Source organism: Dermacentor silvarum, chromosome 6 (genome assembly GCF_013339745.2).
Source record: "Dermacentor silvarum isolate Dsil-2018 chromosome 6, BIME_Dsil_1.4, whole genome shotgun sequence".
In the NCBI taxonomy this organism is placed as follows: domain Eukaryota; kingdom Metazoa; phylum Arthropoda; class Arachnida; order Ixodida; family Ixodidae; genus Dermacentor; species Dermacentor silvarum.
This window is the reverse complement of record NC_051159.1, coordinates 153,485,482-153,503,868: the sequence shown is the minus strand read 5'-3', so window position 1 is coordinate 153,503,868 and position 18,387 is coordinate 153,485,482. Positions and strand designations below refer to the sequence as shown.

The 18,387-nt window shown below is 45.9% G+C and overlaps 1 protein-coding gene across 12 annotated transcripts in view; it reads left to right on the top strand.

Annotated features, from left to right (window-relative positions):
* Nucleotides 1-18,387, top strand: part of LOC119456268 (bromodomain adjacent to zinc finger domain protein 2B-like) — a 101,814-nt gene that overhangs the window by 15,018 nt on the left and 68,409 nt on the right. For all 12 annotated transcript variants that reach the window (XM_049669653.1, XM_037717938.2, XM_037717944.2 and 9 more), the window contains 6 exons: nt 134-242; nt 3,268-3,505; nt 6,726-7,334; nt 11,673-11,759; nt 13,799-14,051; nt 16,696-16,857. In XM_049669653.1, the coding sequence (XP_049525610.1) occupies nt 134-242; nt 3,268-3,505; nt 6,726-7,334; nt 11,673-11,759; nt 13,799-14,051; nt 16,696-16,857 (1,458 nt within the window). The remainder of the gene's footprint in view (nt 1-133; nt 243-3,267; nt 3,506-6,725; nt 7,335-11,672; nt 11,760-13,798; nt 14,052-16,695; nt 16,858-18,387) is intronic.

Sequence of the window (18,387 nt, the reverse complement as noted above, 5' to 3'; positions counted from 1 at the left end):
CATTAGCTATCGAGTGTATTGTGAAAATTGTCCGATGGTCTTGCACTGTGTTGCATTGACGTACCTCTGGCCTCAATTTGTTTAAATGCTGGCGTTTGTGGAACACATAAGACAAGTTATTCATCTATTCCAGGTATGAATGGCTCTCAAGCTCTTGGCAAAATGCTACCTCCATCAGCCCACAGCAGATCATCAAAGCATTTGGACCTCCTCCAAGACAGCATCCTTCTAAATTCTGTGAAGTAAGTGTGGTTTGTTTGGTGTGACAGTGCTGCTTACTTAGAAGTATGCTTGCATACAGCTTACATGGCGGAGTTGCATACAGAGGGTTGTGGGTGTTCGGCATGATGTATGGCTTCTCCAAAGTGCTCCTAAAATTGCTCCAAACTGCATTTTGTCGGTGGAAGCCCTGGTAAAGTTGTGACTGAAGGTGGTAAAAAAATGCTGGTTTTCTGGTATATCTGTATTACCTTGCATTTCAGATAGTCTCTTCAAAGGGTCGAAAGCTTTCTGTAGGCATGTTCCACGAGAAGGCGAGAATGAAAGGCCTAATAAAGTAGCAATAAATCCCTACGAATGACTATTTTCATATTGATTTTAAAAAGATATGCAAAGAGCTCAGGGTCCATATTGTCTTCAGCCATGAGGAAAGCTGGTAAGCCCCGTCGTAGTATTGAACATTAACCAACCCGACCGAGTATGGTCTGCTTCCATTAAAAGGAGACACGCTCCAAAAATGCTTCTTTTAAATGTTTGTATTATTAATTTTTTCAAGCAAATATCTAATATGTCATTAGTTTTTATGTAGCTGCTATAGCTATTATGTCTTACACAATGGCAAAATATAGTGATCTTGTGGGCACCTTGAAGTGTAATAAATTTTCATAAAAAGCACTGTGCAGTACCTTATTTAACTCGTTGTAGATTGCAAAGTACCAATGTCTATCCAAACAGCATGTACAATTACAGGAACTATGCAAACAATTTGTACACTTCAACTAATTTTTCTCACAATCCCATGAAAATAACATTGTACACTTATAATTGCCCTGTACAGTATAGACCACTTATAACGTAACCGTTTATAGTGCAGAACTGGCTACAACGCGGTCTTTCCGACTCCCGTTTACCCTCCCATAGAACTCCATGTATACGCATACTGCTTACAGTGCAGCCGCGTGAGACGAAATACCGGTTATAATGTGGCTTCCGCGGGAAAATCTCACCGACAAGGGCGGCAGCAAGCACGCTTCTCAACAAGGTACGCCCACCGATGAGAGAGGAGATCAACGAGGGTGATGCGGAGGAGGAGCATGAGACCCGGAGCAAACGAACGGAAAAAAATGTGCGCGTAGGTTGTCTAGGCGACGGAGAAACCTTTTGCTCGGCTGCTTATCAGCGGTGTGTTTTGCACTGAACGCGGCTTCAGTTTCTGTGCACCCGTCGCGATGCGTGTCGTGAAGTGCAGACATCGCGCAAGCGACGCTGTCAATTTAGTGTTCTGCAAATTTAGTTTGGAGCTACAGTAAAACCTCGTTAATTCGACTCTCATTAATTCGGAAAATCGGTTAATTCGGACTCGTCCTCTAGTCCCGGCCGGCGTATGCATTATTCAATGCAGTGAAACTCTCGTTAATTCGGACTTATTTGGCCGCACATCGGTTAATTCGGACTACTTTCGGAGCTCGGTGAGCGAGGAGCGCCGCAAATGTGCGACGCAAAAGAGCAAGAACGGCGCTAGCGTCCAACCGAAGCAAAGCGGCGGAGTCTGCATCGCCACAGCCATCAGTTGAAATCGTACCTGAATGACAGCAACGCCAGAATGCTTCGAGCCTATTTGTGTCTTTAAAGCCTGTATTCTTGCGTTTACCGCCGCGCATAACACCGCGTTGGCTGCAGGCTTTCGTAACTGCGTAGTCGTCATCCACGATCGCGTTGATAGTGGCAGCGGTTTTCTCCGCAGCGGTTGCAGCGAACAGTAGTTTAGTTTTTACTCGGTACGCGCGCCAGCCGCGTGCCTAAACAACTGCGTGGTCGCCATTGATGATCGCATAGATAGCGACCGCGGTTTCGACTGCAGATGTTGCAGCGAATGGTAGTTAATTCGTCTAAACTCGGTGCGTGCGTCGGGCGCGTGCATTCAGCACTGCAAAGTCGCCGTTCATAATCGCGTCGATAGCGGTCACGGTTTTTTCCGCAGCGGTTGCGGCAAACCGTTGTTACGTTTTGACTCGGTGCAAAGTTGTCGAGCTTGAAGAGCACCTGCTACATCGCGATTATGTTTTCGCCAGCTCACTGGGGAAAATGTAATCGCGATGTGCGCGCAATAGTACAAAGCGTGTCTACGTGCTTGGTCTACATGTTTTGCATATGTGCAGGGCTTGAAAATCGTTGTTTTGGTTATAGTGGCGGTACCGCTTATAGTGCAGATATTCACGACTCCGGCGACTTACGTTATAAGGGGTCCACACTTACTAACAAAATGTGGCATACATACTCTTGAACATATATAGAATGCTGATATGTACTTTAAATAGCAATACCTCCCAGCAGCGGTTGCGAAGAAAGTACAAGATTATATTTCATGGAATTTTGGCAAAAAAAAAAATTGTTGAAACAGTCTAATTTTTTTGCATACTTGCAGTAATTGTACATGATGATTGGCTAGATATCAGCACTTTTGGATCTACGAAGAGCTAGATAAGCTACAGCACGATGCTTTTTGTGAAAATTTAGAGAATAAAAAAGTGCCCACAAAGATGACTATATTTTGCCACTGTGCATCATTTAACTCAAAAGTTATAACAGCTACACAAAAACTAATAACGTATCATCAGTCAGTGGCCCACAGACCTCAACACTGTCGCCGGGGCTGATAAAGTCCCAAGAAACATCGCCCATGGTAAAGCTAAAGTCATCACTGCAGGACATGTTGCTGCTGCCACTGTTGTCGCCTAGGAAAGTAGTAGCACTGTCTGCTGAAGTTTTCGTGTTTTCAAGGTTTTAGTGACCACTGCGACCATGATGGGGTGCTGGTAGAGGCTGAATTAACCAAAGCGGCATGCTTTCGCATTTGAACCAAACGAGTTTTTCTTCCATAGCATTGTGCGATTTCTTGCTGGGACTCTCCAGTGTGTTCTAATGAAATTACTAGTCGAATTAATCAAAGTCGAAATTCATGGGAGTCTGCTGTATACACTTTATTGCAGCGAATTAGATGCTTGAATTGTGCATGTATATGTGAGTGGTTGCTTTTTGTGCACACAGGGAGAAACTGCTGCTGGGCTCTGCCAAAGGCCCACCTGGTTTGTCGCCACCATTCCTGGGACAAGGTGCTGCGGAGTTGCTAGGGGCAGCGAGCAAGGCGGGAGGGAGTGCAGAAGGGTCGCGGCCGGGCATCACGCTGCCCCTGGGCAGCCTGGTGCGTGAGCGCAGCAGCCAGCAGGGGCGCCGCAGTCGCAGGGGTCGTCGGGAGTCTGGCCTGGCGTCGGCTGCTGCTGCCAAGGTGGGAGTCTTGAGAAACTCGCTTGTGTACTGTAAGGCAGTCACAATGGAGTGGTTCTGATTCTGTGTCTGACTGTACTGTATGAAATTTGTACCATTTATAGACTAATCAACAAAGTGGGTGTTCTCATTGCTGGTTCTAGCAGAAAAAATGTTCACTTGTGAAAGCACTCTACGGTGCATGCCTCCAACATCTCCTTTATAGCGCCGCTAAACCACCCAGAGGTTGAAATTTAGTTGTGGTGTTGCAGTTGTGCACAAATCTACAACGAACACGTAGCCGCAAGAATTTTTCGAAATGGTGCCGTAATAGCGGAGTTACACGCGTTTGATGATCGAAACATGGCCCTCGCTCGTTTCGCTCTTTCTTTTGCTACTCTCCTTGTCAGCTGGTCTCTCCTCCTCACTGAGTGCTCCTCCAAATGTCACGTGACATACGTCATCGCCAACGCACTTCTCAAAACACTGTCCACTTCTGGTTAAGGCGTGTCCATGCTAGCGGCAAATATACCGACGGCGAACTGGCCACCAGTGCCGTAGAACTTCTGCCGCGCGAGAGTTGTCGAAAGTAGACAGCAGTTCGGCCGGCGCCCCGCCCACAGCACGATCGACGGGCCAATCGACGACCGCAGAGCTGCGCGCCTCCGCCACCGGCGACGAAAACATCGGCTGCAGCTTCTGTTTCAAGCAAAATAAATTCCGCTAGATAAACAATGTATAAATTGTACATTAAAAAAAAAAACGATATCCATTGTCAAATGTTTAACATGAACAAGAGCTCCGATAATTGTTGAGCTCAGCTGCAGTGCACAGCTTCCTACGGGAGACGACCGGCTCGGCTGTGCTCGCAGCGGACGGCGCCGCTAATATCAGCATATTTTTCTTCTTTGTGTACAATTATTGCGAAGAGTGACAACAACGATAAGAAAATATTGCGGCTTGTGAGCGTCGGTAATTCATTCCGAAGCCCCATCCGCTTTAGCATTGAAGTGAACCGGAAAAGGCCTAGTGACGATATCGGCGCCGTCGAGTGACCAGTGGTGGTGAGGCTGCTGCATAAATGGGTCTCGGTCTTATCCTCTCTACGGCAAGGAAATCTCGCCGTTCGCGAGCAAAATCACTGTCGAACAGTGGCTCGCAAATGGCAAACGGCGTGCGGTGAGTTACCGTTCCGGTAACGTTGGACGGGCCTTAGCCGCGACCACGGACTCGGCGCTTCTCGGCTACCCACTGTTGCTGCTGTGCCGGCCCATGCTCATGCAAAGCATGCCGCTATGGACCCTGTGTTGCATGCACGTCTAGAAAGGCCAACACTGTTGCACTATCTTCGCGCAACTAATCAGACCGCTTAGCACGACTGTGTTAGAGCGCGAGAGATTTGGCACTTGTGTTGTGGGCTGTAATTACCAATTCGCAAGTGCGCACAAGCGAGCAACATGACGAGGAAGAGCAGGGAGCGCGCGTACCTGCTAGCAGACTAACCAAAAGTCGTAGGTTCTTGCTCGACCAATCGACATCGTCGTGCCCGTTGACATCATCAGATGCACCCTGGTGACATCACGACGACCGCTGGGGATACCGGAAAGGCTCCGAGAGGAGCATGGCATTGTTTTTTGATTTTGTGGCGCACCCGTGGCGCGTAATGCTGCAGCGTTTGGCATCGTTGATCGTGACAGCATTCTGAACTCAATGCGCGTGTTTACTTGAAATCTTTAAAAAATATCGAACGTGGTTTAGGGGCCCTTGCAATTTAATTCTTATTGCCAAAAGTTTCGACAAGTTCTTGTATAGTCACAAGATGAATGTAAAAAAGAATTGTGAAAATTCATGCGCGAACGAAAGTTATTCAACTTTACTAACTCAAATTAAAAGCAGATAAAAAAAAAAGGCATGCCATTTCGCATTTCACTCACCCGGCGAGGACTTAGCTGCTTCCATTGAAAACACAGCTTACATTGAATGGTAGCGAAAGCTCTCTTCCCCTTATGGCCTTCCCATGACAACCCACAGCCTTGCTTTTTGGCAGTTGCCGTTAGCATGTTTACAGTTGCCACATGCGCAATACATTAGTGGAGCGCTGGTAGCGACATCTTGTGAGGATCTTCACAACTGAGAAATGTTTGTGCGGCATAATTTTGTCATTGAAGGGGAATAAGGCGAAAAGCAAATTCGTATATATGCTAATAATTGTTGCTGCTGGCACCTTTGCACTACCAGATAGGTAGAACATGGCTGTAAACATGACTGTTGCAAATATAGTTGTGCGTGTTGTAGTTGATATCAATGTTACAAGATGGCGCCACCAATGCTGCTGTGCACTCTTGTCTCGAGCGTACAGGTAAACCGCTGTAATACATTTATGAGAAAGTTAAATCTTTCTAAAGAGTTTCTATTATATGACACACTTGGAACTCAGTATCTTGCAAATAAGTGACATGCAATGCGCGATCCCATACAATAAAACACTTTTGAAAGAACCTGAATCTGCCACCAATCGATCATCGCAATGCAAGGTGAAGAGAGTACTACTTTTTGTAAACAGATAGTGAGCTCACGTAGTTGTAAAAGATATTAAGTTGTGCTAAATTGAGATCTCTGTTGTTTTAAAACGCATAAAACATTTTTGTGTAAAAGTAGTGACTGCATGTATGTCATTAATGTGTACAGTAGGATCCTCATTCCCAGCCAATCAAAACGAATGGCATAAACCTACGCATCATGTGCCTTCTGCCTCGCATCCGCTGCCGAAAATCATTGGTGTAGGGCACTGCGGTAGGCATGGAAACTGATTGCCGTAGCAATTTCAAATATTAAATACTCTGATCTCTGCACTTTTACTGCTTCTGAAGCATCGTCAGGTCTATAGTAAGCAAACATGGAATAAAAACAAACATGCATGATTTGCGTCACAGGGCCCCTTCAAACACCAGTGCTAAAGTGCACAAATGTCGCTACCTTGGAACTTGAAGCTAGTGGAGTCAGTGGGGACTGCTGGCATCAGTGTGCTTGCAAAATGTGTTACAGTTGTAGTGGCATTAACTTATTAGTCATCATTATCTTTTTCCTTGCTCATAAGTTTCTGACCACGTGCACCCCAGTCTGCTTTATGCTTGTGGTTGCCACCTGTGCATCTTGAACTTGGCAGAGTTTTATTGGAGAAACTGACAGGCGAGTACCCGCCTCTTGAAAATGGATGTAGCAGATGCCTCTCTCTCTTTCAGCTGGCAGACTGTCTTATGCTGCAGCAGCCTTCGTCATCCCCCTCCCGGCCACCATCGGTTGGAGTGGGCCACCTGTCGGGCTCCCCTAGTCTGTTCCCAAGTCCCGCCCATTCCTCCCAGGCAGGATCCTCGTCATCGAGTGGCAGTGGGGTCAGTGGAGGCACACGCCACTCCCCTGCACCCCCTGCACATTCTGGGGCCAGTAGCAATGAGACCAACGCACAAGCTTCCTCCGGTCGGGGGGATGGGGGTGCCATGCCGCTGGACCTGTGCGTTAAGCGTAGTGGTGGCACCACAGCTGGCACTGCGTACTTGTCCCCCGAGGTGACACTGACCCCCGTGGGACCACCCGCTATGACCCCTGGCCCCCCACCTCCACCGCCTCCTCCACCTGCAGCTCACCAGCGGCACATTCTGGAGACCCTGCCAGCAAGCCTGGGTAGCGGTAAGGGTGGACTGTCCCTTGGAACACCCTTGGGAACATCGTCGTCATCGTCCTCGCGGCGGCGGGGCCGAAGGCCACGAAGCTCCCCTTTGCTATCGGACCCGTTGGCATCCGCGAGGGACTGCAGCCCCATGGGACTTCTTCTTGGTGCTTTGGCCGCTCAGGTAGGCAAGCAATGCATGTGTTGTCCATTGCTATAACTGACTACAGTCTACTTCCGTCAGCTCTGGTCGAATTATCTGGCAGGTCAAATTAAACAAGAAAAAAAAATGAAGCACACCACTGATTCGTAGGCAGTAGTTTCCCTGATTCTAAAATGCTCCTGAATCGAATGCAAACCCCTTTTTTCATAATTAAAAGTAGGAAACTGACATGGCAATAACATTGGAGCTCCTAAACAAAGTAGAAATAGACCGCACACGTGATTTTTTAGCAAGAAAAACGTAGCATGCTTCAATTCTGGCAATAAGAAAAAGACGAAACCAGTTTACCTTCACAGGCATGTCCATTGTCATCACTCGGTGAACATTCAGTCGCTGTGTATGAAGAACCAGAACAAGTCCTCCGTAAGGTTCATAGCAATCGCAAACGGGATGACTGCCCACGCCTAGGCTAACCGCTTGACTAGTTTGTCCTGAGATGCATTAAATTTTCTAGAATGCCAAGAACACTTGGTGCAACTTGTTGAAGCTAGCTTAACATGTAAAATAAAATAACGTTGTGTGAATGTGCTTTCGTAATGAGACTGAAAGCGGTGCATTGTCATCATAGCATGTGAGAACTTGTTCTGTCAGCTTTTGCTTTTGCCATCCATGGTCGCCATTTTGTGATGGCAACGGTGATGACGCTGGCTAGGCTGGCTCTGACGGCAGGCTGTTGTGAATGCCGTGAATGTGGTTTTGGTTTTGGTTTCATATTGAATTGCACCGCGTGAGCAATTCTCGAGAAGCGAATTTTCTTGGGAAAGAATTCGCGTTAGAATTACCGTATTTGCTCGAATCTAACACGCACTTTTTTTTCCCTATAAAACAGGTCCAAAAATTGTGTGCGCGTTAGAATCGAGTTTGACCCTAAATCTGCGCTACCATATAGCCATCGGAATTTCAAAATGGCTGCCTTGTGCGCGCTTCGGGCCTAGCTGCCGTAACTTTCACCATGTGCTTTATGCTTTGGCATTAGTCTACCGTCTGTCTTCCCGTTTTCTGCGTTTGCTCTATCGGCATGAACTGCGGAGTTCATCACGATGCCACATTTAAAAGGAAAGTGATCATGTGTGCGGAGACGGACAAAAATCGGGCCGCATCACGGGCGTTCGGCTAATCCGAAACTAGCGTGCGGGACTGGCACAAACAGAAAGAGAAGATTTTCGCCAGCAAAGCAACGCAGAAGGCTTTCAGTGGACCGAAGCAAAACGTATTGTGGACGGGGAGAGTCTGCCGTGCGCTGTGTTTTCACCGCTTATATTTCGCGTTGAAGCGAGAGGCGTGCTAGCACGAAGGTCAATTTGCTCGCTGTGCTTCGTCACTCGCGTTTTGACGTCTAGTTTCCATGGTCAACGAGCGAGATGTGTTCATGTTTGCTTGTGCGCGCGTGACACCGTGTTTGTTAATTTAGTTAGTAAGCGAATGTATACAAGTTTATATGGCCGCTAAAACTGCTATCCTTATTTCGCATAGCTGTCTACTAATTTGCTATCGCAATTGGTGCTTCGCCTTTCGGGCGAAACTGCAACTTCTTTTTATTCATCGCAACTTTAGTGCATCGGGAGTAATGCTTGTTTTTTTTTCCAAATGAGAGAAAGTTGTATTTCTGTATGAAAGCATGAGGTGCGCGGTACTGTAAAAGATATTTTTTTTTTGGTCACGGAAAACGGGTGCGTGTTACAATCGAGGGCGCGCTACCGCTACAACGGTAGCTCACAAATTCATTGTGAGCTACCGTTCTCGCTTCAAAATCTTGTTATAGTCGCAAACATTTTTCTGTTGCAATGAAGAGAAATCTATGGGGGCGGAACTTCAGTACGTGTTACTGCGCCAAGTAGTCCGGCAGCGTTTACAGCGCTTTTGGATTCTCAGAACAGACGCTGAGTCGACGCAGCTTCCATTTGCGAAGGTTTTGCATTTGCACAGACACTTAAGGGAAAAGCCACAAAATAAATGGCTTTTCAGCTTCAACACTTAGTGGTGTGTTTTGTCTTATTTCGCTGTTGTAAAGAAGGTGTTTGTTTTCTCTTCCCCAGCTTAAGGTAATGCAGATTAAAATGTGGCACTTTTTTCAGAAGTGCTCTCGCTTGTCTGCCGGTTAGCCTCCGTAACTTTCCCTTCATTGCAACAGAAAGTTGTCTGCAAGTATGTTGTCTGCTCGACACATTTACTGTACCCTAAGGGCCGCTACGACAGATGCGGCTGCTGTTGGGGTCATCACTGGGGTCACCATTAGTGTCAGGTGTGTGCGTGCTGATGAGCCAAGTGATTCAGAAAAGGCTAATTTCAAGATTGAAGTAATGAAAGTTTGGGCCCCTAGAAATGTAAGGGCACCGGGTGGGATCTTCTATCGGGATCAGATTGACTGAAAATTTTTGATTAACCGGAGCCCAAATAATGGAACTTTAATATATTAGTGCTTACAGGATGGTTTGAGAGTTAACAGAGAGAACGCAGTGCATTGACAACTATAAATGCCTGTCACATTAAAATGTATTTCTTTCACTGTAAACATTGGAAAACTAGGAGTCACCCTTGAAGCAGATGTAGATTTGCAGCATAATTTCAGTACAAAGATGTGGGGATCAATGAGGATGAATTAACTGTAATGAAGGTACAGTGAAGCATATTATACCTTTAAATTCTTCCATAGGGCTCACTTATGTAACATAACTATTCACATCGAAATCAGGTAGGGGTTATCACGAAGGTCTTTCCCCACTGATATTAAAGAAAGCAGAAAAGGCTCTGCGTGGGGGCCTGGCCATGCATTATTTGGTTGTTGGTAACCATGCCATCCAAATGCCGTCGTAATTTCTGTTATCACAGTTTTCTGACAGTCTTGTACATACAGTTTGCATTTTCAGTCATCAAGTATTGAACATTAATCAAGTTTGTAGTGGTATGCCATGTAGTTGGTTGTGGCCATGGTTGTAGCCTCTGAGCTATGCACCTGGGAACATTCTGATGTGCAGCACATTTGTGACAATGTTACCAAATAGCATGGGAAAATTCTGCATCCTTGTCCTCATTTTTTTCTCTATTGCACCAACGCTAAGGAACGTTGGCAAATGAAAAGCACCAAATTTTATTCTTTCTGTATGTTGTGGTGCATTGTTCAAATCGTCTGTTCACCCATCGTATGGGAAAAAAAAAAGAAAAGAAAAAGGGAAAAGTTCAATTCAGGGCACCACTTCGTGGTAATAGTTCAGTTGTTTAAAGCTCACTAACGTGGCTGTTTGGGCACGTTAGTATGACATGATCGAAGCTTTTAGTGCACAACAATGCAACGACGAGAAGTAGATATAACACACATGAGCGCTGCCTTACAACAGTTAATTTTGAAGCACTGGACCACATATATAGAACATTGTAAATGAACTGTTGTTAGTCAACTGAATAAACTGTTGCAAGTCAGCACTCGGTTTCGTGTCTACTTCTTGTCCTCGTCTTTTGCGCTAAAAGCTTCAATCTTGTTTAAAGTGTGCGATAATGAATTTGCAGCATATTTTTGCATGGCATTGCCCTGTGTTGTTGCGTTCATTGCATGCCACGTGATAAACACACTGCATTCATAGATGATATGCATGCAAATGACATACAAGGTCCTGAATATTTTCCAGCGCGTGTTCGAAAAAAGGTTTTGTGCTCACCGCTGGACTGTTCTTGCCCAAATTTCGCAGAAAGATCGCAATTTGGAGTCGACTTCGTTTAGTATAACACTTGGCACAATTACTCGGCTCTTTTCTAACAAGAATGAGAAACATCTTTCGTCTATGCGAAAAATGGCATCTGCAAAGCTGGCCCCAGCACAGACTTGTGTTGCTGCCTGCCAGCTCCTGCAGAAAGCAGCCGGTCAGGGATGTTTGCCGTGTGTTGTCCGCTCCTGGAACACGCGGCAAACCTCTCTGACCGGTTGCTTTCTGTAGCTGCTGGCAGGCGGCGACACAAGTTTATGCTAGTAACGTCGCTTAAGCAGCTCACATCCCTATCAGTGAAGGAATATTTGCACTTTTTTCTTAAAAATGAGGCAATTAACTGTGCCAAGTGCTATACCAAACGAAGTTGACTCCAAAATGTGATCGTTCTGCAAAATTTGAGCAATAACAGTGCAGTGGTCAGCGCAAAACATTTTTTGGAACATGCACAGCGAAACATTCAGGACCATGTAGTCACTGTGATCGGTGACTAAATGGAGCAACTTGTACCCAGACTACACTGCAGTCACACTGTTTAATGTACATGTGGTTGCCACATAAATGCTCCATTTTGTAGAACAATATGTCTGTTTTGTTGCAGAATGCTAAACTGTCTCCAAGGCAACAAGAGTCGTTACAGAGGTTCCAGCTACTCGCATCCCAAGGTTATAAGTCGAGAAATAATGCCGTAAGTTGCATCATCCATTTTGTACATTTTGCCCATTTTTGTCTGTACACTTGTGTAGTTTGTTTGGACATGACAAGAGAATGGAGCGTCATTGCGACTAGAAACGTGGCTTTTCTCATGGAGCCTTTTTTTCTTCCCCCCCCTCTCTCTTGCAATTGAATTGTTATTTCACAACAATCATTTCAGTTTCCTGAATCTGCATACATGCATCACACAAGTGTTTTTTTGTTTTTGAACAACTAACTTAATTGTGGTTACAAAACATCATCATTTGATTATATTTTATTTTCTCATACATTCAAGGCATTTGCATTACACAGAAAAAAAAAACACATTAAGTTAAAGGCAAACACCAACATTGACACCGCATGAAATGATGGCTCAAGGGAAAGGAGTGAGCAAATACAAAACTCTATTTTTATGGTGAACAGTGAAATGTTACAGCCACAACTGAAGGCATAAATAAATATTGCAATATTTCGCAAAGGCTTTCCAGAATCTAAAAGGGTGGAACTGACAACTGATTAGAACATTTCATGACGTAAATTATGGTGGAAATGAAAAAAAATGTGCTTTACGTTAAGGAAAAGAATATGCTGTCATTGTCACAAACCAGTTTAGCTGTAGTGTGCCACTTTTTTTGTTTAACAAAGAAGCATTTGTCGCGTTCTATGTGCATTTGCACGCTCTTCACCTTGTACTATTAGTATGTGAAATAAGCTCACATTTACAAGTGCCGTTGCCATTGCAGGGCCTGTATTTTGTAGTGATGCCTTTCCGGTGCTAATGCCTTTTCGCGCTTATCGCGCTTTGTCAGTGGTCAGACGACTGTCCGCTCGCGTTATCAACGGGATCAGCCGGCCATGAGCGGTAGATAAGACTAGTATAGAATAAGTCATAAGGCATAGCTACAAAATACTGGCCCAGCAAGAAGGGAAATGGCAGAACATTGGCATCTGTCATTTCATGGTGGAGAGGATGGCGGTGATTTGAATAGGCCACAGGAAAGCACGTGTTAATGTTTGAGCTCTGTTTATTGTTTGTTTTTATTAATTGTCAGCCGCATCGTGCAAGTAATACAGTAGACTTCTGTTAATTCGACTCCGTTTAATTTGATTTTTCGATTGATGCAGTCTCGACCGAAGGTCCCATACGGTGCCCATGCATTTCTTTGGGCCCAAACTTTCATTACTTTGATCTTAAAATTGGCCTTTGCCGAATAATTTGAAATTGAAGAGCCAGCATGCATGCACCTGACCTCTATGATGACCTAAATAGCGACCCCTTTAGTGGCAGTGTCTGTCTCGGTGGAGCTTAGCGGACAGTGAATGCATTGAACATACGTCATCTCTCTTGTCGAAAATGCCCATTTTCGGCCTGCCCTATGAAGATTTTCAACCAATAACTGTAGCTCACAATGTGTGATTAAGACATTTACACGATTGTAACGTTACCACCCCCCTCCCCACCTTTTTAAAATTTTTTTCAAAGAAAATTGGGCAGAAAATTAGTTGCTCGGTGCAATAGAATATTTAATCAAAATCGCCTACCTGGTGTTTGTATGCTGCACAGCATAACCAAAATGTACCGCAGCAATGCCGACTTTCAGGAACCGGCCGCCATTGTGCAGCACATATTTTTCTTGATAAAAAATCAGGTGTGCTTCAGATTTCTACTTTGTTCAGGAGCTTTAATGCAATTTCTACGGTAGTTTTCTACTTTAGACATAGAAAGAGGGTGCGTGTTTGATTCGTGGGCATGTTTGATTTTGGCAAATACTGCCAAATGATTAGCTGGTGTGTATTGATATTTTTATGCACCTTCGTTTAATTTGAGCCGCCAGATAATTCAGTCAATTTTGTCAAACCCATTGGTCAAATTAATGCAAGTCGACTCTATTTTAGTCAGCTGTTCACAACGCAGCATTGTGTTGCATCTACTGTGACTTATTTATCATGTTATAAAGGTGTTGAATGGCCCCTTTAAACCCCATCAATGAATCAATCTACAATGTCGTGTTGTCCTTTGCTTTTGTGCAGTTGTCCAAATCGGGGCATGAGGTTTCTGCTCCAGAGTCGTCACTGTCGGCGTCCCCAGGAGGTCGTCTGGGGTCACCGTCCATGTCCCTGCCCCCACCACTTGGCGCACCTTCCCCCCTGTCACGTCCTCCGAGTCGTGAGGTACCGCAGCGTCAGGGGACAAAGCGCAGTTCCCCTGATGGCGAGGCTTCTAAAGATGTGCACCGGCCACGCTCCAAGCGACAGGAGGTTGAACATAATGCTTCTGTTAGTGGTACGTATTCCCGATATTGTTGCTTTATTTTTAATGATTGGGGGAGATGAAAGCTACATCAGTAGAGGGGGCAGGCAACTGTTGAGAGGAAATGCAGTCAACCTATGACAAAAAAAAAAAACACCGTATATCCACGAAGTGAATGATGATGAGTGGGCGAAGCACCGGGGGATCATTCGGGTAACTGTGAATCCCCCGTACATGCGAGAGCGCGGGAAGCGGTGGCAAAACGCCGGAAGCGTTCTCTACCTGAGGTTGGTGGCGCCGATGCTCGGTTCAAGCGCGAGCTTCGCGAGCTCTCAGCTCCGGGTCCGTTTGCCGGCGTTGCCATGCTGCTGCTGCAGCTTCGTGAGCCCTCAGCTCCGGGTCCGCTTGCCAGCATTGCCGTTTTTCTGCAGCTTCCCGCGCCCTAGACTTCAGGTCCGCTTGTTGTCTGCGTCGCCGTGCTGCAGTAGCTTTGCGAGCCCTCGACTCCGCTTGCAGTTGAGTCGCCACTCTCGCCTTTTCATCCTTAGCGGGCGCACCATTATCAGAAGTGACCATCATCATCCATGGCTGAAGAGAGAAAGAGAGCGCGCGTCTGGAACGAACGCCCTTGTGCACCGCAGCGTCCCTAGCGGACTACATGCGAACCAAAGCTACGGACGAGAGAGAAAGAGAGCGCGCATTGGAAACGAACGCCCTTGTGCACCGCAGCGCCCCTAGCGGACTCCATGCAAACCAGAGCTACGGACGACGGGCGACGAGGGAGGGACAAGGCTCGGCCCTAAGGTGCTTCGCCCCTAAAACATGAAGTACTTTTGGAAGAAATTTTTAAAATTCAGAAAGCCTAAAAGTTAGACGAAAGGCTAAAGTTAAAGAAACTCTTCAGAGATACCAGAAACTGTTGTATTATCGATTTTTATCAGAATCCTATGAAGTTTACATGATGAGTGACTATTGTTGAGCCTCGATATAACAAACATGAATATAAAGAATTATTATATATACAGTCCAACCCACTTATAACGATACCAGTTTTAATATATTGGTTATACCAATAAGAATCTGCTGCACCGTCAGCTTTTGTATGTTTTCTATGGTCAAATAACCCGCTTACTACAATGCCCCCATGCCGCATTTTCGGTTATAACGATGAAGTCTGGCTACGGGGTGACCGTGCCGAAAGGGAATGGAATGTGAAATCCTTAAAAAGAAAAAAAAAAGAAATTTGAGCCGCTGCGCGTTGCTTTGTGCTGTTTTCCAGCTTTGTCCTCGTCGCCAGCCTTGCGCTCCTCTCTCCGGTCACCCTTCCACCCCCCCGAAGATGAATGGGCTGCGCCCATAGCTCTATGCCACGCCACGTTCCGAAACACGAATGGACCGCACCAACTGCGTTGATGGCACTGGGCACTGCTCCCAGGGGACGTATTCTGCGACGATCACTTTCGGTGATAATATTGCCTCGGCGACGGTATCGCCGTCAGGCACACGGTGGTTGGCTGCTTGAGCACTACATCACGCGAACGTGATAATATCGCCGAGGCGATCATCGCAGAATACGTCTTCAGAATGCTCGCTGGCCCCTCATTCTGTGCAGTTCTACGGACAGATTAAGTTGCTTGTGCTCGTCTTTGTTGGTTGCGTCGAAATCGTTTCGGGCCGTGTGGTTTCTCAGCCTCGTTTAACTCGCCACCGAAACGGAAGATGGCTGATCTGCCTGCTGATCATCGGCAATGCACGGCATTGGCGGTGAAAAAAAAGCGCGCTGCTATAGATATGGAAACGAAAGTGCTTCTAACTGATGAGGCGATTGTCGCGAGTGTGCTTGCATCGGATAGCGACGGCAACAGTGACGGCGACGACGGCAGCGATGATGCTGTAGGGCAGGCTGCATGTTGTCATCTGCAGGAGACCCTGCAGGAGGCACTGCAGATGATTCAGTCCCTCCGGTGCTTCGTTTTCGCAAAGGACCTTCGCGAGAGAAGGATGTCAGCAAGCTTCGCGTAAAGCAAGCTAAGCCGACGGACATGGGGTTTTTTTCGTGCAAGCCAGTAAGAAGTACGTGGCGAGATGCTTGTGGCGATCTCACCCCAGCGTTTATTCTTGATTTCTCAAGCTGAGAGGCTGCCGCGGCAACCTTCTCGCATTTCTTAAAAGGCCCCTTTTGAGGCCGCCAACGCGATGCCTCGGCGGAGCTTGCCTGTCACTTGCCGCCCGTGACCCCACTTTGCAGTTGTTATAGTAGGGCCATTCTTCAACGTTGACAGCTGTGGCTTGTTACCCGCGATCGGAGCGTGCAGGAAGCAGAGTGAAACAGTTAAATAGGTCAACACAAGTAGCAGCCGGGTGGAGGAAGGTGGAGGGTAGGTGCACTGGCCTCTCGCCATTTTAGTTTTCTCACAATAGCTCTGCCCTCCGCCTATTTTGATTTTTTTTCATGCAACTCAGTTATAACAATTATTGGTTATAGCAATAGAATTTTCTTGGCACTTGAATATTGTTTAAGTGGGTTCAACTGTAATGGAGTAAGTCCGAAATGTTTCTCAACGATATCATCATGTTCATGATAACGTATGTAAGTTCGACTGTATTGCTCGACTTGTTCCAGTTCCTGCAGCATCTGTTTACTGCCTGTCACATTCATGTTGTGTGCCTTATCCAGCTGATTCATCTAGTGACTCAGAGTCTGCTGTGGGCGATTCCCGGTCTATGAGCGGCACGTCCGACACAGAAGACACTGAAAAATCTGCTGCAGCCAGCACATCTAGCAGCATTCAAGCTTCACTGTCTGAGAGGGTGTCCAAACGTCACACAGATGATCATGGTGAGATTACCTACTTGCAGGAAATACCACACGTTATATGCGACAGTCACTTATCATCTCTTTCTTGGGCAGATTCAGAGGTGGGGCCTGACGTAGATTACGCTAACACGGAGTTGGCTGCCGACTTTGTTGTTTTGAGAGTGAAGCCTGATGTAATGTCGGTTACCTTTAGTTTGAGTTTTGATTGAGGCAGCTTAGCAATGTTCCAGTAACCATGTTCCAGCGTCGATGAAATCTTTTATTCTTATTCTGGAATTTTACGTGCCTCAACCACCATCTGATTATGAGGCACGCTGTAGTGGGACTTAGGATTAATTTTGACCACCTGGCATTAACATGCACTCGATGCACAGTACGCGGGCGTTCTTGCATTCCGCTCCAATCGGAATGCGGCTGCTATGTCCAGAATCGAACCCGTGGACCACATACTTAGCAGTGTAATGCAATAGCCAGAAACTACTGTACAGGTCTTCAATTAGAATAGCATTGGCTAGGGTATACAAAAAAAAAAAATAATGAAAGGCCTTCGCATAAAACCGACTGAAAGGACTTGCAATTGTAAGTTTAGGTTTATCTTGCACACGGTGCTTCTGACTTGCATGCTTTTATCAATTATTGCTTCAGGTGCTTGTTGAATTTGCGCCAGCAAGGCAGAGGTACTACGTGCCTTCGTAAAGCCTCTGTGCTTGCTGCACTACAGTATTGTGGTGTCATAGAGCCTCACTTGCCAAATGACAGCTCTTGATTCCGAGATTTTAGTCCGTTTTGTGCTTTTGTTTTAAACGTTTAAGGGAGGATGCGGCTTTTGCATCGCGAGAAATGGCCAGTAAATCAACTTTTTGAAAATCACATTTTCAGTTTCTATCATTTTTTTCTATCTGATTTCGAAATATCTTCACTGAAAACAATGTAGAAATAGTCCAAAAAATTTGTTGTATCAGCCAAGGTGGCAAAAATTTTTGTAAAAATCACGAAAAAAAACAAACATGTTTTCAAGCCGCAATATCTTCGGAATGGTGCAATTGAGCACCACCATCTTGGGTCTTCTTTGAGAGCACATTCCTCCATGTTCAAATTTGCCGCTTCAGCTATCTCCTCCACACAGAAACGAGTGCACAAAAAGCATATGGTGGAAGGTCATTCCGAATGCCATAGAAAAAAAAAATAGGGGGAGGGGGGGGGGGGGGCGGTCAACGAAAGCACACCAGACCAGAGGCCACATGTACAGGAATTGCCACATCACAAAACACATGAAAGACTACAAATTTGGCGCCTTTTAGAGAACTGAAGAGAAGGTGAAACTATGAGAGCTGTTCTCTCAAAACTGCTTTTTTGCTTTTCTGCTCAACTTTTGGAGTGGATTTCTTTGTTAAAGTTAAGCTTATTTTGACTCAGCTGTTTTTTTGTCATGTCCCTTCGGCTCAGTGCAGTTCGTGGCATTCATTCTTTTTTATCTTGACTTTATCAATTTATGAAATAGCTATTCGTTCACCCCAGAAGTGTGCTTGATGTGAAGGCAACATAAAAATG